Source organism: Leptonychotes weddellii, chromosome 1 (assembly GCF_054177405.1).
Source record: "Leptonychotes weddellii isolate Sample4059 chromosome 1, ASM5417740v2, whole genome shotgun sequence".
Taxonomy (NCBI): Eukaryota; Metazoa; Chordata; class Mammalia; order Carnivora; family Phocidae; genus Leptonychotes; species Leptonychotes weddellii.
In genome coordinates, this window is record NC_138369.1 from 75314414 (window position 1) to 75336397 (window position 21984).

The 21984-nt window shown below is 35.4% G+C and overlaps 1 protein-coding gene across 5 annotated transcripts in view; it reads right to left on the reverse strand.

The window, feature by feature from the left end:
- Positions 1 to 21984, reverse strand: part of PIK3R4 (phosphoinositide-3-kinase regulatory subunit 4) — a 76690-nt gene that overhangs the window by 26425 nt on the left and 28281 nt on the right. For all 5 annotated transcript variants that reach the window (XM_081801790.1, XM_081801785.1, XM_081801804.1 and 2 more), the window contains exons 8-13: positions 17834 to 17979; positions 15208 to 15411; positions 6894 to 7095; positions 4912 to 5099; positions 3479 to 3689; positions 647 to 812 (exon numbers count right to left, since the gene is read on the reverse strand). In XM_081801790.1, the coding sequence (XP_081657916.1) occupies positions 647 to 812; positions 3479 to 3689; positions 4912 to 5099; positions 6894 to 7095; positions 15208 to 15411; positions 17834 to 17979 (1117 nt within the window). The remainder of the gene's footprint in view (positions 1 to 646; positions 813 to 3478; positions 3690 to 4911; positions 5100 to 6893; positions 7096 to 15207; positions 15412 to 17833; positions 17980 to 21984) is intronic.

Consider the following 21984-nt stretch of genomic DNA (forward strand, 5'->3'; position numbering starts at 1 on the left):
AATACAAGAACCACAGTAATTCTATTAAAATTTAACTTAGATCATGTCTCCTCTGCTTGGAACCCTCCAAAGGCTCCCATCTCACTCAGAGTAAAAATCAAAGTCCTTTACAGTAGCCTACAAGGCCCTATGTAATCTGGCTCCTCTTACTCCTCCCTCTTGCTCACTCTGCTCCAGCCACACAGACGTTTCTGCTGTTCTTCAAGAGATGCCAAACATATTTCTACCTCAGGGCCTTTGAAATCCCTCTTTCCTCTGCCTAGAATGCTCTTCCCCAAGATATACACATGACTCTTTCCTTCACCTGTTTCAGGTCTTTCCTCAAATGATATCTTTTCTGTGAGGCAGTCTCTAGTTCAATTTATTTAACATTCTATCTACCTCAACCCCTACTCTATTCCATATCCCTCTTTCCTGCTATATTTTTCTCCATAACATTTTTTACCATTTAACATACTGTATGTTTTACTTATTTATACTGTTTATTGTTTGTCACCTCTCACAAGAAGGAAAGCTCCACAGAACAGGTATTTTTGTCCATTTATCATTGCTATATCCCTGGTTCCTAAAATAGCACCTGTCAGAGTGAGCACTCAATAAACATTTGTTGATTGACTAAATGGATTCTGCTCCCAAGCATTATTACCTGGTAGTGGTAGTCTTCCCTTCCATCTTTTGACTGTTCCAGATTTTCACTGTGCCATCATTTGAACATGTTGCAAAAAGTGAATGTTCATCAGAGACTCTAATTCGATTCACAGCAGATTTGTGTTCATGAAGATGTGCAACTAGTAGTCCTTTGGGACGCCACCCTAAGGAAAAGCAAAGGAGTAGGTCTTAAACTATAGTTTACAAATACAATAATCCTCTCACCTCCAGCTATAGTCACCAACAACGAGCATGAGAACAATCATAAGAACTAAACAAAGAGTACCAATAGCTAGATAATACAGAGTGGTCTAGGGGCGCCTGGGTGGTTCAGTTGGTTAAGCATCTGCCTTCAGCTCAGATCATGATCCCAGGGTCCTGGGATCGAGCCCCGCATTGGGCTCCCTGCTCGGCTAGAAGCCTGCTTCTCCCTCTCCCACTCCCCCTGCTTGTGTTCCCTCTCATGCTATCTCTCTCTCTCTCTCTGTTAAATAAATAAATAAATACATACATACATACATACATAAATAAATAAATAAATAAATAAATAAATAATAAAAACACAGCGTGGTCTATTAGACCATGACAGTTACTATTATTTATTAAGACATCCAAGATAGCAATTAAGTGTTGACCAAAGAGCCTTAGAAGAACTGCGCTGGGGCCCTCCTCTAGTGTCTAGTGCACAACAGTCACTTATCACCTAGAAAAACCCTGACTACTTGCTCAACAGCCAGAGATAATGGCTATCCTAAACCTAGAAATTGGGTGCTAGGGAGGCAACCTGGTTCTCAAAGTCTCAAAATCCCAGATCCACCATAATACAATGTGTGACCTTAGGGTACTTATTTAAACTATCTGAGCTTCCGATTTCCTCAAATGTAAAATGAGGGAAATATTACTTAACCCAAAGGGTGGATATGGATAAATGAGATGTATAAAGTGTCTAACATTGTCCCAGGTCCACAGTAAACACCCAAATGTTGATTTCCTCTCTACCTGCAATCATTTATTGTATGGTATCAACATGTTGATTAAATAGTATTATGAATTACAGCCTCAGAATGCCCACGGATTTTCTAGTACTTTATGACATCTATACACTTGTTTTATTATGTATATTCTTTTTGTGTATGATTAATTTCCTCTAATAAATTATAGATTTGCTGAGGCCAGAGACCATGTCTTATCCATTCTGATTCATTCACAGTACCTAGTATAGGTCTTACACATAACTGTCCTCAATGTTTGATGAGTCAACTTTTATATTAAATGAAACATTTAATATTAATCAATTTTAAAATAAAAAACAAAAAGCTATGCTAAAGATGGTCCTGTATTGGGATTCGTAAGAGTGTCTAATTAAGTGATAACAATGTCATTTTAGGAAAAAATTATTTCTTTTTACAAGAAAACAAAAATGAAACCAAGACTATTGCCAAACCTGGCAAACTCTAAGATAAAAAAAAAAAAAGTTTCCTCTTGGATTTCTAGCTCACATGTGTGGGAAGAACAGATGAATGTGATTTTTAAGGAGGATATACTAGATTTGAAGGTGATCAAAAACACTTTGCCATGAAGTCTAGATAATCTACCAGGCTAGACTGAATATTTCCCTCTAGAGAAAATCAATTTCACACAATCATTCAAGTGTGGAAAAAAAAACATCAAACATCCAACAGTCATTGCACATTTCTTGAACCTCAAAACTTGATACCTTTTTTGTGATTACTGAATAAAGAGTATAGCTCCACTTAAGTATAAAATGCTACTTATAAAGATAGATTCTATTCCAGGATATTATTTGACCTGAGATGCCACTTACCACTTAATAGTACTTTTTAAATCTTTAAATCATTTGTCTCTACCAGCTTTTTCCCCTGGAGTACACAATGGAAGCACATAGGAATTCATGTGTTTTTAAATCTCTACACATAAGCATGCTATGCATTTCTTCTCAGAGTTTAAGTTAAATTTTTATTATTAAAATCTATATACAGAAACTCATTAAAAATGTTTTTAAAATCCACAAATCTAATATCAAAAACTAGCTCCACCACATTTACACTGGGCAAGTCTGTTAACATAGCTGAGCCACATTTTCATCTGAAATATCTTAAGTTTCTTTTAAATCTTCTCAAAATATAGCAGTGTTTCCACAAAATGTTAATGTTGATAATCACTGAATGGTGGAATTATAGATGATTTTTTTCTTTTTAAAAGTACCCATTACTGGGGTGCCTGGGTGGCTCAGTCAGTTAAGCGTCTGCCTTCAGCTCAGGTCATGATTCCAGGGTCCTGGGAATAGAGCCCCACATCAGGCTTCCCGCTCAGCAGGGAGCCTGCTTCTCCCTCTCCCTCTGTCCTTCTCCCTGCTCGTTCTCTTTCTCAAATAAATAAATAAAATCTTTAAAAAATAAAAAAAAATTTAAAAAGTACCCATTACTTTACAAATGCTTTACCGTTTTTTAAAGAAAATAAACAGATATTAAACCCTTCGAATTAAAAGCTGGAGCTTATTCCAAGAAGACTGGCATTCTATGAAAAAGTGGCATGACACTAAACAGGCAGGTAAAACTTAGCACTATAAATGGAGAAAATGGACCACAGACAGGCTGAAACACTAAGCAGCCTAAACAAGACCTGCAAGTTGCCCCCACAGCCAAGAAGATCCAAACTCCACAAATAATGACTTAAAATTTCTCACTTAATGCTTCTTCCTCTGGGCTTCCAAGTGACAGTTTTGTTCTTACTTCCTTAATTATCCTGCATTAGATTGTAGGCTTCAGCACCCAGGCTAGAATACAACTACCTAGCAGTGGGATTTTACCAGGTGGTGGTGGTTTACTCTCCCATTCCGCATTTTCCATCATCTGCTTAGCTATCCTCTCAGCATTACACTGCTCCCGCTTCTGCTGGATGAGCTGCTGAAGTTCCGTTTTACAAGTTGTGATCCGAATCTGGTAGGTAGACGGTAAAATTGTACTACTTAAAACCTGTATTGTTGGTTTTCTATTTTGGACATTTGTCACTTCTGGAAGCTGGAAAACAGAATTATAACTATTTATGTCATAAGCAAAGTATACTCAATGATAAAACTGTACCCATGTCCTTTCTGTCTATTCATTATATCCGCTTTTTTCCTTATTAATGTACCAATTTTTAAATCCATTTAAATACAATGACATTTTTTCTGTGAAAACCTCACTAAAATAAAGACTAACCACAGGGACGCCTGGGTGGCTCAGTCAGTTAAGTGTCTGCCTTCGGCTCAGGTCATGATCCCAGGGTCCTGGGATCGAATCCCACATTGGGCTCCCTGCTCAGCAGGGAGTCTGCTTCTCCCTCTCCCTCTGCCGCTCCTCCTGCTTGTTCCCTCTCTCTCTCTCTCTCTCAAATAAATAAATAAATAAAATCTTAAAAAAAAAAGACTAACCACAAAAATTACATTTCCAAGCCTCTACATTATTTAAAAAAAAAAAAAACTATCAGTACAGTAATAACATTAAACAAAAATCCTCATTAATTTAAGTGAAAAGAAATAGAATTCTATCAGTTGGTTTAGTTAATATTTTTCATTTAAAATATGATTGGCTTAGGGAAGAGTTACCTTAAATTACAAATTTATTTCAAATGTATAAAAATCATCATTACATTTCTCACACATGGCAAACTACAGACTTTTCTTCCAGGAGTATTTTTGCTATTTTACAGGTATATCATATTAGAGGAAGAATAAAAGCAGATTTAAAAGGTTCACTCTACCCTAATTATAATCACGGTTCATAATGATGTCTTCAACCCACAATTTTAGATCACTTTATTGGTGAGTACTCTAACACAAGACCTTTTTTGATGTTTTCAATAATCAGACTTCCCCTTGGCTATAAAATTAAAGATAAACCTGTTTTTAGAAAGAAACATGTCCTTAACAATAGAGAACAAACTGAGGGTTACTGGAGGGGAGGTGGACAGGGGATGGGCTAAATGGGTGATGAGCATTAAGAAGGGCACTTGTGTTGAGCACTGGGGGTTATATGTAAGGGATGAATCACTAAATTCTAGTCCTGAAAACAAAATTACACTATATGTTAACTAAGTAGAATTTAAATAAAAATTTGAAGGAAAAAAAGAAACATATCCTCCCAAAAGGACAACTCACTATATTGATTTTTCCGGTATAGTACACAGCCTTTAAACAACCCAAAACAGTAGAATGGGATTGAAAAGACAAAAGGAGGATTATTGCCAAGGTGATAGTACCTGTGGAGAAGTTGACAAAGGGACAGAAATGCCAGCAGAGGACTCAGAACGAGGTGGTTTCCCAGTCTGAATCACCTCCTGGTCACTCCCTTTAGGTAGGGCCTGTGGGATGTTCGGTGGTTCCAGTGACCCAAACATGCTTTTCCATTCTTCATTTACATTTGAGTCTTGTTTTACGTGTTTTCTAGCTATGAAAACAGATTCAGAAGAGTCAGTCTAAACAAAACCTCTAAAACCAATATACGCTTTTATTTATTTTTTTGGTGGGGGAAGGACAGCAATGGACTTCACATCCTATTTGTTCTTTATGATCTCTTATTTATATTTACACATCAACTCATTAACTCTCACTTTATCTCTGGGACAGATGGAACAGATGCACTTTCAATGGTATTAATAATTAGGCCTAATTGCTTCATAGTTTCCCAAGGCTAGCTCAATTTCAAATAACCACTTTATCTCAAGAACCAACAATAAAAACAACTTTTTCAAATGTCACTGGCCACACTGCTAAATATGACCTATTTCTAGTATTAGTTACTTAGGAAACAAACAAAATGTAAAGATCAACTGCTATACACTTACTTCTTGACTGTAAAGAGAAACCCTTTTTAAAAAATCTTTCTCCAATTACAAAAAGTACATTAAATAACACAAAATTCTAGCATTACCAAAATATAATATGAATTGCCCCCATAACTTTGTAAACCTCACAGGCTATATAGTTTAATGATACACCATAACATTTTGCAAAAATAAAATAGTACAAAGTGTTTCACAACCTGTTTTTCTCTTAACTAAATACAATGAATGTTTAACTATCCCCCTATTAATGGACACTTCAATTATTTCTCCTTTATTCTTTATACATATTTCTTCACATGCCTGTCAGTATTTCTTGGGAGAAATTTCCAGAATTGAAAATGGTGACTCAAAGAGTAAGGACACTGCTTTCTAAAAAGAGTTATGTTCAATTTATAATCTATCAACAGTGTATGAAAATGCCTATTTCCCTATACCCTTACTAACAATAGGTATTATCAATCAGCCTTTGCTAATCACATGGCAGAAAAGGGCATCTTATTGTTTTGCATTTACTTACCTTTTCAAACATACATTTCTATTCTATCACTTGTAAGTTCAAAATCTTCAATATTTTTCTTTTGGGGTGCTTCTGTTTTTCTTATAATCTGTATCAGTGTTTTACTTATTATCGATATAAACCACAGATAATTAAGTTCCAAATACTTTATCCCAAGTTTGGCAGTTAGAGGTTTATTTTAAATATAATTCAGCTGCCCTTAAAATCTGATACTAGAATAGAATGGTTTTTAAAGGCATGTACTTGGAAGTAAGTACATCTCAGAAAGGATTAAAGGAAGAACACACAAGATCTTAAAAACCTCACACAGTCAATGTCAATCAACATCCTTGTCACAATAGCTGACAGTTCTAAATCTTGAGATTTCAAATAATTAAGTCTTCTCTGGTGTCTACTCTCTTGTATTTCATTGTTAATAACAAGACTGTTCTTTTCAATTCACTGGGCATTACCTACTAAAACAAACTAGATAACTATCTCATTTTAACATATACTATTGACCCTGGGTTGGTGTTTAAAGGATTAAAAAATAGGATTTCATCTTCAATATACATCTCCATAAAGGCAACATGATTTCATTATAAGAGCAGAGCTTTGGAGTCAAGCTTTGGTTTGAATCCAGAATTAGGCACACAGAGCCATGATTTTGACAGGTTATACAACCATTTAACTGTTAATTCAATTCTCCACTTTCCCCCCCCCGCAAATTTTCCTGCTACATAATGGAGCCACCCACAGTACTTGAATGTTCTATATTTGGGAAATGTGATTTTATTTTACTACTAATTAGCTATAACTAGCCTTATGAAGTAAATAATAACAAGCTAAACACAAACACACACACACAACACACACACACACACACAGTAAATATACTAACCTCGCTTATCATCAGGTTCCTGTTTGGTTTTAACAAGATCAACTTGTCTCCCAGTTATGCCTAATGCTGCTAAGTCAATTACACCTTTCTGACTACTATCATGGAGATGGCTCTGGTCTACTATATTGGCCTTTGCTTTGTTAGATTTCATCATGAAGTCTTTCAGTGCCAAGAGTTTGTCTTCTTCTTCCTCTGTCATTCCCTAAAACCAAATAAAACCATACGTTCTAGGTTATTTTCAAAAGCAATAATAGGCCTTGGAATGACTAACAACTGAATGGTCAAGCCATTACTGTGAAATCTTAAGAGTTAGAATGCTAAAATAAAACAAGCAATAAGACAAGAGAAAAAGAAAGTATCAATACAGAACAACTTCTCACTATTCTGATCTCCCAGAACACCCTGTTATTGTGGCATTTTCTATTTTGTATCATAATTTATATCTTAACTTTCTTTCTAAATGGGAGCATTCAGTATAATTCATCTTTGAAATCTAGAACTTAATACAGTGCCTGTTATCTAGTATATCTTTAATATGTAACTCTGAATAAACAAACCCATTTACTACCTAAACAAAAATTCTGGAAATACAATATTAAGTAAAAGAAAGTATACCTACTTCAACCTTGCTCCTAGATGTGTTGAGAATATTAAATGAGACACTGTGAAGGCACTCTATGATACATAAAACATTCTACACACTTCAGAAATTGATACATGCTGGCTAAACTGCAAATGCAAGGAACACACACTACAATAACAGTATAATTAAGGTCAGACTGCCTAAGTACAGTCAAACTCTATTACTATATGTGTAACCTTGGACAAGTCACCCAATTTCCCTAAATCTCTACTGATTTATCTAGAAAATGAGGATAATTATTAGCACCAGTCCTATAAGGCTATTTTGAAATTTTATTTTATTCTTTTGGCTATTTTGAAATTTTAGTAAATTTTTCTACCTAAGACACTTAGAACACTTGAAACTGACAACCAATAAATACTAAATAATTAAAATAATCCCATGTGAAACAAATATTCTGGTAAAAGGAATAGTTCTGCATTTTTTTCCTTAACTTTCAAACCATCCACAGAATTCTCTAGAATGATTTTATTATGCCAATGGAAAGAAAATAAATAAAATAGCAATTCCCAAGGCCTTAATCCAGATTCTACTGGAGTTTAAAATAATATTCACAACCCACAGTCACAATAGGACACAAACCCCAGAAAGTTAGAAAGCTAGGAAACAATAAAATTGTATTAAAGTACAATAATCATAGAAAGATCCTTGATGAATTTTTTCCAATACTGGCCTGAAATTCATTTATTTTTACTTATCCTCCTAAAATTTGCTAATGTAGACAATTTCACAGCTGTAGTAAGAGTTCTATTCTTTTTGTTACACAACATTCTTCGTAACATTAGTTCGTAAGAGAGAGGTCTCTATTTTAGTCCACACAAGGAGGGTCATCCTAAGAACCATAAAAAGGACTGAAGTATTAATATATGCCGTAACATGGAGCAACCTTGAAAATAGTTTGCTAAGTGAAGAAACCAGACACAAAAATGCCACATATTGTACAGTTCCATTTATAGGAAATATCCAAAATAGGTAAATTCCTAGAAACAGAAAGTAGATTTAGTGATTGCCAGGGGCTGGAGGGAGCACTAAATGGGGAATAACTGCTAATGGGCATGGGGTTTCTTTCCAAGATGATGGAAATGTAAATTATTTTGTATGTGAATTACCTCAATAAAAAATGGTAGAAGTGCACCATGGGGGGGATTCTGTATTAACAGTAATACAATCATACTAAGACTTTCCAGACTCCTATATGACACATACCTAAATCAGAAATTGCAAACTGACATTAGTAGGAACAATCATCCTTAAACAGGAAGGATTTAGGTGAACTGTTAAGAATTAGGAGTAATTTCAAGACAAGATTATAAGTCAGGATTTTTCCTTTAGTATTTGGTATATATACCTAAAGGATACTGCAAGAAAGGAAAATTGAAGAACAAATCATTTATGAACCTAAATGCAAAAATACAGTATCAGCAAACAAATTCAGACTATATAAAAATTTTATAGAATATTTATATTACTCCACATTACTTATATGTTTACATTTATTAAAGTATTTTTATAATAAAAGTCTATTTAACACATTAAAAATAGAAAATTGGAACAGACCAACTACTAGAAATAAAACTGAATCAGTAATCAAAACACTCACAACAAACAAAAGCCCAGGACCAGATGGCTTCACAGGTGAATTCTACCAAACATTAAGTAAGAGTTAGTACCTATTCTTCTCAAACTATTCCAAAAACTAGAAGAGGAAGGGAAATGTCCAAATTCATTCTATGGGGATGATACCAAAACCAGACAAAGATACCACAAAAAAAGATAACCACAGATCAAAATTTCTGATGAACACACGTATAAAAATCCTCAACAAAATATTATCAAACTAAATTCAACAATACATTTTTTAAAAAAATCATTCACCATGATCAAATGAGATTTATTCTGAAGGATACAATGGTGGTTCAATATTTGCAAATCAATATAATACATTAAGAAAATGAAGGATAAAAATTATATGATCATCTCAATAGATGCAGAAAAAGCATTTGATAAAATACAACATCCACTCATGATAAAAACTATCAACAAAATATTTTAGCTGGAACATACCTCAACATAATAAAGGCCTCATATGAAAAACACAGAGCTAAACATCACATTCAATAGTGAAAAACTGAGGGGCGCCTGGGTGGCTCAGTCGTTAAGCATCTGCCTTCGGCTCAGGTCATGATCCCAGGGTCCTGGGATCGAGCCCCGCATCGGGCTTCCCGCTCGGCGGGGGGCCTGCTTCTCCCTCTCCCACTTCCCCTGCTTGTGTTCCCTCTCTCGCTGTCTCTCTCTCTGTCGAATAAATAAATAAAATCTTAAAAAAAAAAAAAATAGTGAAAAACTGAAAGCTTTTCTGCTAAGATCAGGTAAAAGACAAGGATGTCCACTCACACCACCTTTATTCAACACAGTAATGAAGGTCTGAGCTACAGCAATTGGACATGAAAAAGAAATAAAAGGCATCTGAACTGGTAAGGAATTAAGAAAACTGTTACTATTTGCAGGTAACATGTTACTATACAGAGAAAGCCCTAAGACTCCACCAAAACACTATCAGTACTGATAAATGAACACAGTAAGTTGCAGGATACAAAATTAATACACAGAAATAAGGTGCATTTCTATACACTAATAACAGAGCAACAGAAAAAAAAATTAAGAAAACAATTCCATTTAAAATTGGACCAAAAGGCCTGAAATGTAAATGGGTTAAATGTCCCAATCAGAAGACACAAGAGTATCAGATTGGATAAAAAAGCAAGACCCATTGATATGCTCTCTGCAAGAGACTCATTTTAGAACCAAAGACACCTCCAGATTGAAAATGAGGGGATGGAAAACCATTTATCATGCTAACAGACATCAAAAGAAAGCTGGGGTGGCAATCCTTATATCAGACAGATTAGATTTTAAACCAAAGACTGTAATAAGAGATGAGGAAGGACACTATACCATAATTAAAGGGTCTATCCAACAAGAAGATCTAACAATTTTAAGTATTTATGCCTCTAATATGGGAGCAGCCAATTATATAAGCCAATTAATAACGAAATCAAAGAAACACATCAACAGCAACACAATAATAGTAGGGGACTTTAACACCCCCCTCACTGAAATGGACAGATCATCTAAGCAAAAGATCAACAAGGAAATAAGGGCTGTAAATGACACACTGGAACAGATGGACTTCACAGATATATTCAAAACATTCCTTCCCAAAGCAACAAAATACACATTCTTCTCAAGTGCACATGGAAAATTCTCCAGAACAGATCACATACTGGGTCACAAATCAGGTCTCAACCAGTACCAAAAGACTGGGATCATTCCCTGCATATTTTCAGACCACAATGCTTTGAAACTAGAACTCAATCACAAGAGGAAAGATGGAAAGAACTCAAATACATGAAGGCTAAAGAGCATCCTACTAAAGAATGAATGGGTCAACCAGGAAATTAAAGAAGAATTAAAAAATTATATGGAAACAAATGAAAATGAAAGCACAACTGTTCAAAATCTTTGGGATGCAGCAAAGGCGGTCCTAAGAGGAAAGTATATAGCAATACAAGCTTTTCTCAAGAAACAAGAAAGATCTCAAATACACAACCTAACCTTACACCTAAAGGAGATGGAGAAAGAACAGCAAATAAAGCCTAAATCCAGCAGGAGAAAAGAAATAATAAAGATTAGAGCAGAAATTAATGAAACAGAAACCAAAAGAACAGTAGAACAAATCAACAAAACTAGGAGCTTGTTCTTTGAAAGAATAAATAAGATTGAAAAACCCCTGGCCAGACTTATCAAAAAGAAAAGAGAAAGGACTCAAATAAATAAACTCATAAATGAAAGAGGAGAGATCACAACCAACACCAAAGAAATACAAACATTTATAAGAACATATTATGAGCAACTATATGTCAGCAAATCACACAATCCGGAAGAAATGGATGTATTCCTAGAGATGTATAAACTACCAAAACTGAACCAGGAAGAAACAGAAAACCTGAACAGACCCATAACCAGCAAGAAAATTGAAGCAGTAATCAAAAATCTCCCCAACAAACAAGAGCCCAGGGCCAGATGGCTTCCCAGGGGAATTCTACCAAACATTTAAAGAATTAATACCTATTTAAAAGAGAATGAAATCTTGTCATTTGCAACAACATGGATAGATCTAAAGAATGTAATGCTAAGCGAAAAAAGCCAGTCAGAGAAAGACAAATCCCATATGACTTCACTCATATGTAGAATTTAAGAAACAAAACAAATGAACATAGGAAAAAAGGGAGACAAAAAAACCAGACTCTTAACTACAGAGAACTGATGGTTACCAGAGGGGACGTGGGGGTGGGGGGATGGGTGAAATAGGTGAAGGAAATTAAGAGTACACTTATCTGGATGAGCAATGGATAATGTACAGAATTGCTGAATCACTATATTGTACACTTGTAACTAAGATAACACAGTATGTTAACTATACTGGATTTAAAAATTTAAAAAAAGAAAAAAAAAGCAAGGCTTAAAAGGATCAAAGTGATTCCAAGTAACTTAACTGTACAACACAACAATCTGACACTATATAAAGGAATTCAGCACTCTAATAACATAAAATTCACAATCAACAGAGAAAGAAACTGGGTGGCTGGGGATCAGGGATTGTAGAAAAACTTATATTTTATTATAGATCTTCCAACATCTTTTCAATTTTATACCTTGTGTCTATACTACCAATCAAATAAAAATCATTAAAAAATTAAAAATTTGAAGTATTTGTCATTTTTTAAAGGAGTGAAATCAGAATATTCTTATTCTGTATTAGCACATGATCAAATGGATACAAACAAAACAGAGAGCTCTTGTAGATGTGATTCTAAAATAGCCCCGCCATGTATCACCTCCAGATGGTAAATTCTATTGAAAATCTGGAGTTCAAGCAGATTCTAACTTCCATAAGTTCCAAAAGTGTACTTTAAAAATCTATTAACCAGAACCCTGAACATATTTTCCCATAGAGACAATGCTAGGCTGGTCTAGAAAAGCCTATTTCACCCATGATGTATCTCAAGTGCAGTCCTATACAAAAGAGCACTGTAAAACCCCAATTAAAAAATATTTTGTAGGAGTATTCAGAATTCCCCTTTGCAGAGGCTAAAAGCATCCTTCCCTCTATATCCCTGACATTAGGAACAGGGATTCAATTCCTACCTCCAAAGTCTCCCCTGACTCCAAGCCTCTCTCAGTAATCCCAAGAAACTCAGGTTAGTGCAGGGACCAAAATGAAGTGAAGGCAGACAAAAAGCATGCAAGGGGCTGGAGGAGATTAACTGCACATGGACTCCTCCTAAGTCCATAAAAAACTTAGGCAAGCCTCTCAGCCTTAGTTCCCTGTCCTTTATTTTGAGGCAAGATGGCATGGTGAACGGGATACCTGGGTGGCTCAGTCAGTTAAGTGTCTGCCTTCAGCTCAGGTCATGATCCCGGGGTCCTGGGATCAAGTCCCGCATCGGGCTCCCTGCTCAGTGGGGAGCCTGCTTCTCCCTCTGCCTGCCACTCCCCCTGCTTGTGCACGCTCTCTCTCTCTCTCTCTGACAAATAAATAAATAAATAAATCTTTGGTGGGGGAAAATGGCATGGTAAAGGAGTTAGATGGGTTTAGGTTCCAATGTCAGCTTTGAAGCTTACTGAACTGTGTGAGCATAGGCAACTTAACTACCCTCACTGAGTTACAGTTTCCTTAACTATAAAATGGGGATGACACCCACACTGTTGTTCAAGCTTGTTATATAAGGACAGTCACAAAATATGGAAAGTACCAACTGCACTAGTAGTCTCATTGTAGGTCCTCAAAAAATGGAAGCTGGTAACCTGCTGTTACTTCTTCTGAGGACCTCAGAGATTCTGGCCTGCTCTCCCTCCTACTAGTAGCGCCTGTCCCTTGAGACAGACTAGGGAGTCTCCAAAAACTGTTGTTAACAGAAACAACATAAAACCAGGGAAAACATGGTCCTCTTCCCCACTCATACGAATGAGGGTGCAAATGACAGACAAATGAATACATCAAGTACTAACATGTCAGAGGAATACAAGTCAGTGCGCTTTACTGATTTCATCATGGTACCCAATAATGAGGGTGGCTGTAGAAGCAGTGATGGTAGAAGGGTTCAGGAGAACAGTAGGAAGCAGAAAGCAAAAAGGCTATGGCAACTGCTCCTTCCCCCTCCCCCTTTTTACCCATGGCAATGGCAAAACCTATACGCACAGCAAGGTGAAAAGCAAGAACTGGGGGCTAGAGTGGCCCTAAGTAACTAATGACTTACAATGAAATTTTACATAGTATAGAAGCTTTTAATTTAATATACAGAATTTGTAGGAGAGAGAAATACAAAGAATCACACCATCTAAGCCCAAAGAAACATCTAACTTGGGGTGGTTTTTATTGCATGCTGAAATCTTTTTGATAAGGATTACTTACTCAAGAGAAACAATAAGAAAATGTGATTCAATATCCAATTTTCCATAAATTGCTTTCTAAAATATAAAATACATGTAATGTACGAGCCAAGGTTAAAAGAAAACCCAAAGAAAAAGCTCTTTGGTAATTCAAGACACATCAAATTAAGTCTTCTAAAATACAGGAAACAGAACCACTGGCCTGGAAGGGACTTTCAGAGGCAGCTCCAGCCTCCAGGCAAATTGAGACCCAGAAGAACCAAAATGGTTATTGACCAGGCTCCTATGGGATATTCAATCACCCAAACCAACACAGGAGCATGTACAATACAAGAAAGGATTTATATCTTCAAACTTAACAAATTCTCTCTGCCAATTGAAGCATTTTCTCATCTTCTTCTTAGATAAGACATGACTGACAAGTATTCTCTTAATCAAAATGTCCTACAGACTTAAAGACCGTCATTAAAGTTATCTCTCATTTGCTTTCTGGCTCATGGAGCATTTATTCAGAAATCGTATTCTTTATTTCTAATCATTTTCATTTCTATCTTGACTTCTTTAAGTTCCATATATCCCTCCTTAAAACAGGACACTGAATCTAGACTTACTATTTCTAAAGAGGCCTTACTAATTCCAAGTATAATAAAAAGACTACTTCCTAGTTCTAACAAGATTTGTTAATTGATCCAAATTCATAGGCTTTTAATATACAGTAGTACCTGGTTTATTTAATCTAAGATGCATTATGAATCCCAGTTATATCAGCTGTTTGCATGTAGTGAGAACTCTCTAAATTTGGACTGAAATAAACCAGGATCTTTCTGTCCTGCATCTATGCTTTGCAATGTTTCTTCTAATTGAATTTTTTTTCTTCTTCTTGGTTTTTTTTTTTTTTGGTGAATTATGGAACTGAATCAAGAATATTACTCAAATCTAAGGTTATATCTACTCTCTCCCTTATTTATATAGGCAATAATCACAAAACAAACTTAATAGGTCTACCATCATTCCTTATTTAGCTCAAACCAATGCCTTATCATCATCCTAGCATCTCCTAGATTCCAAGGTAAATGTATATGATATTTGCCAGGTTTATTTACTCATTTGTTGTGATGCAACCTAATCAACCAAAAATATTTTTAGTAACTAAATGGATGCTTGAATGTTTTTATGCAATTTTTGTTTAAATGGAAGATTTCAGAAAGGTGATACAACCTGTGAGAGCAATTTCTTCAGAAGTTGTGCTATGGCAGGATCCTCCGGTGGAGGGCAGTCAGGAAGAGAACCATTTCGTTTCTTCTGGCGCATGTGTAGATGTCTGAACAAGCTAGTAATATCTTTAGACCTCAAAGCATAATCAAATATAGAACGACTTACTGGCTCTTTTAAAACACTGAGTAGGACAAGTTTCCTTTCAATCTATATTAGGAAAATAAAAAGAATTAGCCAAAGATACAACATATAGTACAGTTATTTTCATATTCAGTAAATACAACCTGTGCAAAGTTAATATAGGTATTTATTTTCTAAAAAACGGGCGAAATCAACGTCTGCAATTTTTGCTTAGAAGAAAAAAGAATACTAGTGACCTTTAAGAGCTAAGGTTTTTCTTTACATAGTTAGCATATGAGTACACATATGTGTATTCCATACTGGAAGAATAATAGTATATACCCAGGCTAGAAAAATTTAGAAAATGACAGAGACTTTTTCTGGATGCCAAAATGTCAGATGATCTCCTAGATCAAAAGTACCTGGGGCTCACAGGTCTAACAGCCAGCAGGTACTGACTGAGAAAAGATGCTCAACAGTCACAGGGCTGCCCAGCAATCATCACGTTTCCCAGTAGATTCAACCCCTTCTTAAAAAACATCACTCTCTCCACAGAGTTCATGAAATCCTTCCTTTTTTTATCCCCAAAAACACCCTCCTTGTCAATGGATATATAATAAAAAAGATGAGCATACTAACCACAACGAAGAGCATTTTCTTTAGACATATTTAACTACCTGATAAGCTGGCCAGTGCAAACCAGCATAAAAGGGTATCTTTTGTCTAATTCAAACTGTAGAAAGGCAGATTTATGAAGCATATGGATAATTAGGCTCTCAACTCCCAATCCTAGCCTTTCAAAAAATAAAGCAATGAAAAAAGAAAAAAAATATGAGCCTCATACTGGGTAGTGAGATACTACTAAAATATATATATCTCCTGAGAAATACATATATACTCCTGAGAAAACAAAGAGTGGTATAGATTTCTAAAAAACCACCTAATGTCAGATTTTTTTTTTAATGTTAGATTTATTACAGTAAACTACCACTAAGTTACTACAAATGAATGCAATTTTTAATTCCCAGGGATACTTTCTCCACATTGTGTTATAAAAGAGTTTCATAAACAAACTTCTAAATGGAATAAGTAGCCAAAAGTAGTGAGAATCCCTAGACCAGATTTCCAAGAAAATTTATTAAACTTTAAAAGAAATTGGGGTGCCTGGGTGGCTCAGTCAGTTAAGCATCTGCCTTCGGTTCAGGTCATGATCCCAGGGTCCTGGGATCGAGTCCCGCATTGGGCTCCCTGCTCAGTGAGGAGCCTGCTTCTCCCTCCACCTGCCGCTCCCCCTCCTTGTGTGCTCTCTCTCCCTCTCTCTGTCAAATCAATAAATAAAATCTTTAAGAAAAATAAAAATATAAAAAAAATTTTTAAATAAAAGAAATAGAAAAGGCTGGGGCACTGCCTGGCTGGCTCAGTTGGAAGAACATGCAACTCTTGATCTCGGGGTTGTGAGTTTGAGCCCCGTGCTGGGTACTGAGATACTACTAAAATAAATAAGCTTTTTAAAAAAATTAATTAATTAAAAAGACATATTTTCTAGTAATATTATCCATCTTTCATATATATGTGTATATATAAATTGCTAAGATAAAAATTAAAAATTCTACAAACTATGAAACAAAGGATGATCCCCAAAAATGGATGAATCTCTGGGGAAAAGGATGGAAGGCACAGCCAAAGCCTCCTCATTTCCAGAATATATCCACGATCATTTTCTCCAACCAAGGGAAAGGTGCATTGGAATATAAAAGTAGCAGAAGCTAGAAGCATGTGAATTTGCAAAAGGGAAATAGAGTTTTAGTAAAAAAAAAAAAAAAAAATTTCAGAATATTTTAATAGCCAGAATCATCTCTCAACAGTTCACTCAATTTAGATTATTTTTTGATAGTCAGCTTTCTAGGAAGATAAAACATGTAAGTGCTGACAAGTTGGGTAAATAACTGCTTTATACAAACCAAAAACCTGAAATTTATGCTATGGGAAGAGAGGAGGGGGGCACAAGTCATTAGATTTAAAAAAAAAAAAAAGATTAAATCAGATTTTAAAAGATTAGATTTAAATAATGAAAAAGAACAGAAAAAAAAACCCAGAACCAGTTACTGGTCCAAAGAAAACGAACATCTGTAAAAGGCTTTTTCCAATTTATTATAAATGCTGACTTCGGCTAAAAATCAGTTATACTTTTTACAATAAAAGTAGAGGCCCGTCAATATTTCCACTGTATTTCACTTTAATAGCACAAGTTTTACAACACTGCACATAATAAAGCATAAACTACTGAGTGCTACATTATGCATAAAATGATGTATAACACAACAGTCTCTTGAACTTTTCTCACCTTCAATACTGTTTGTTCCATTAACATTAACTAGCTTAAAGGAATGTGAAAATGCTGTAGCCCAATTCAATCTTTAAAAATTTAAATAAAAATAGTACTTTCTAAACCTTTTTTTTTAACGGGCACAATTTGGAGAGGACTGAGGCCAAGTTGGAACAAGCATACCTGTATTATTGGTTGAGTAATATATGGGTCTAGGTAAGGCATCAGTTTGCAGTATACATCAGCTGTACTTATTTGATGAGCTACCACTGTGATAAATCCTACAGCACCATAGCGTATCCATAGATTGGGATGACACAGAAATGGGGCTAAACAGGAAAAGAAAAAGGTATGGATTTAAACCATGTTTATCCAATTGGGATAAACAAATTTTCACTTGATAACACAACTGATAAAGGGATTATACCCCAATGTTACTATCAGCTGTCTTCACATACTCAATTATCCTATGGCATAAACTTCAACTCAACATACTAATATTATAATATTCTCTATCATACACAGCAGCAATAATACCATAAAAGAATTTTTAGAGCTATTTATCTGACATTCTTTTAAATGAAAAGGTTTGATAAAATCTAATACAACATTCATAAATTCATTCACAAGGCATTATGAATAGAACTAAAGGCAGAAAATATGTTGCCCATTCTTAAAGAGTTTAAAATATAAGATTAGGGACGCCTGGGTGGCTCAGTCGTTTAAGCATCTGCCTTTAGCTCAAGTCATGATCTCAGGGTCCTGGGATCGAGCCCAGCATTGGGCTCCCTGCTCAGCGGGGAGTCTGCTTGTCCCTCTCCTTCTGCCCCTCAACCCAGCTTGTGCTCTTTCTCTCTTTCTCTCTCTCTCGCTCTGCTCTCCCTCTCTCAAATAAATCTTTAAAAAATAATAAAAATTTAAATATATATATATAATATTAAACCAGAAAAGTAAATGAATGTCTTTTCACCCCTTTTAACTATCTTGTATATTACACTTAAAAATCAATGACTTCAACTAATCAAACTAAGATTTAGAATAAAATTAAAACTTTTAAACCCGATTTAGAATAAAACTTCTAAAAGAAAAAATATGTACGTATACATATAATTGTTCTAAGTATGCTAAAACATCAGCATTTAGAGGATATTAATTTTACAAGAAATGTAGGGTAATAGAGAAATAAGAACACTGTCATATGCCAATATTACTTAGATAAAAGAGAGAAGGAGAAAAAATTTGTTCAAAATATCTGTCTCCGAAGTTCTCCCATTTCCAATTCTTTTAATTACACATGAAGGAGGTTTTAATTATTTCATAAGCACCATGCAGCCTCTGATACAACAACAAAGGAGGGCTGGTAGTTTCCCTTTGACAACAGGCAAAATGAGGACTGGAAAAATACCGAAGAACCTCCAGAAAGTAGCTAAACCCAAAATGATGTGGCAGAAGTTAGGCACTGTATGAGCCTGAACTACTGGTCCCAATTCTTTACATTATCTCTGTTACACAACCACACTCTTTGCCTTGTGCTCATGGTATACAAAGGGTACTTTTCTGCCTCTTGCTTTTAGCTCAGTCATATCAACCTGCTCTGGTCAGTGGGATATTAGCAGATATAACACTAAGAGAGGCCTGAAATGTGCTACATAGCTAGGCTTGCTGTCTCATGCTTCTGCCATCACCTAGAACATAACCCAAGAAACTGCTGCCCATCTAACATGGGACCCCGAATGAGACAGATGGGTCACTCTCACTACAATCTGGAGATACAAAGCCTAAAGCAGAGCCACCCATACAGCCCACACATTCATGATGAGAACTTTACTAAAGCATTCACTGAGATTTTACGGTTGACTATCGTACAGCATCATTGTATCAGTAAGTAGCTGATACAAAGAACCTCAAACACTCAAGAGGATTTCCTATAAAACAGTGTACTTGATCTTTTCTCTATCCAATACATTCCAATTATATGGGAACAAGCATGAGGGAAGGGGAGCATGCATAATACCTAAGTGGGAAGAGTGTAGTTTTTTTTCAAAACTGTCAAAGAAATCATGATGCCATTATCACCACCACCATTCCCTTTAGTAATAACTATAAAAGACTACACATAAAAACAGAACAACAGAGAGATGTATACAGTTTATGTTTTAAAGGTGTTTCTAAATTACTAAAAATTGTTTGTTCTTTGAAATAGTTCAAAATGCCAACGGATGATTTAGTTGATTTTTTTCAGCAAAGCTTTGTCCCCCCCAGATAGTACCCAAATTCAGTTCCAGTTCTAAGGGAGTTCCCTATCCAAGAAGTTGTACCATATTGAGTTTATTCTATACCTAAAGATAAAGATACATTTATTTTGATGCTAAACTAAAGATACAGAGTGTCCCATATGTTCGTCCTATGATCAATGACAAGAAACAGCAGAACACAGAAAAATCTCTGTAAAATTTGAGAAGAGGGATAAAAACTATATTTATGATGATTTTTGCTTAAAAATTGATAGACATCCATTTTTCAGATAAATCAAATGCTAATTGTAAGCTACATGAAGTCTCAAAAAAAGTTTCCAAGTAATTAGGCAACAGAAAAAATGTATTATATGAGGGGTGCCTGGGTGGCTCAGTCGGTTAAGTGTCTGCCTTCCGCTCAGGTCATGATCCCAGGGTCCTGGGATGGAGCCCCACATCGGGCTCCCTGCTCAGCTCCCTGCTCTCGCTATACCCCTCCCCACCAACTCATGCTCTCTCTCTCTAAGTAAATAAAGTCTTCACAAAAAAAAAGAGAAATTATATGAAATTAGAACATACACGTAAATATTTATATACAGAGAATATTCATTAAAATAAGGAGGATCAAAATCAAAGGCAAAAAAAACTTGACCCATAAAGGTAATGCCACTTTCATAGGAGAAAAAAGAAAGCACTATGTGAGAATTCAGAAAATGAAAATGAGCAGGAAAACATTCCATATAGCATGATATGCATGTTAAGACAATACATTTTCTCCTTAATATTATTATGGAAAACACTGCTTTCTATATCTGCCCTTACACTACACAGCACTCCATAGCTTATATGAAAAACCAAAAACAATTCAGTGTAATCGAGATTCTCATCATGATTGTGGTACCAATACTCAACAATTTCTAAAATTTGTAATTATTTTGAACATATTCATAAAAAATTCAAACCAAATTAAGATTATAAACTAAAAGAACAACTATAGATATTAGAGTGTAAAATAAGAAACCTCCATATAAATTTTCCACGAATATTTTTTAAAAAGCTACATTCATGCCTTAAAAATTTCCAGAAATTTTGGACGCCTGGGTGGCTCAGTTGGTTAAGCGTCTGCCTTCGGCTCCAGTCATGATCCCAGGGTCCTGGGATCGAGCCCCACATTGGGCTCCCTGCTCCACGGGGAGCCTGCTTCTCCCTCTCCCTCTGTCTGCCCCTCCCCCTGCTTGTGCTCTCTCTCTCTGACAAATAAATAAAACCTTAAAAAAAAGAATGTTTAAAAAAAAATTTGTTTTCCAGAAATTTGATACATCTCTACAAGCTACTACCTACTTTCTCAACAATCAAAATAAATCATAACTCCTTTGTCTTTTTTCTCTGAGGACTGCCTCAAGAATAACCTATAACCAAATCCAACCAATTTTGGCTTTCTATTAATTTTCCTTGGCAAAGCATTTAGCAGCAATTAAGCATTTTATCCAAAAAAGGCAATTTTCTAAGATTTCATGTCCTCTCAAGACAGAGCCAACTTAGTATCTTATATTGCTTACTATCTTAAAATGAAGTGATAAGAAGACTAAAAGTTTCAGATATTCTTAATTTTAGAAAGTGTCATATTTACTTGTTTGCCCTTATTCTGAATTTTAAATTGAGGGAAATAGGCTAAGTACTATAAAGGTTAAACATTAATTCTTTTCATTGGTTAATAAAATTGTTAACAGTAGTAACTTCAACACTATGAATTCTTAGGTGGCAATCAGTGCAATGGCAGATGTCATAGACAATCCTGTACATTCAATTTCAACTTCCTGACTAGTGGTCAATTGTTCAAAAAATAGGTTGACTCTCCAGAGCAGTTAAAGACTTTATCTACATCATGTTAAAAATGAAACAAAACAAAACAATCTATTTTTCAAGTTAAAGACTTATCTACAGATAAAAACAAAGAGCTAGTTCCCAAGCTGGGCTAGTGGACCAAATGACCTTGTTTGTTTGCCTGCCTGTCTCTTGTATACATACAAGCATACGTGAACATGCACGTAAGTATGCACATACACACACACACACACGGGACAATAAAGTTGAAAATCT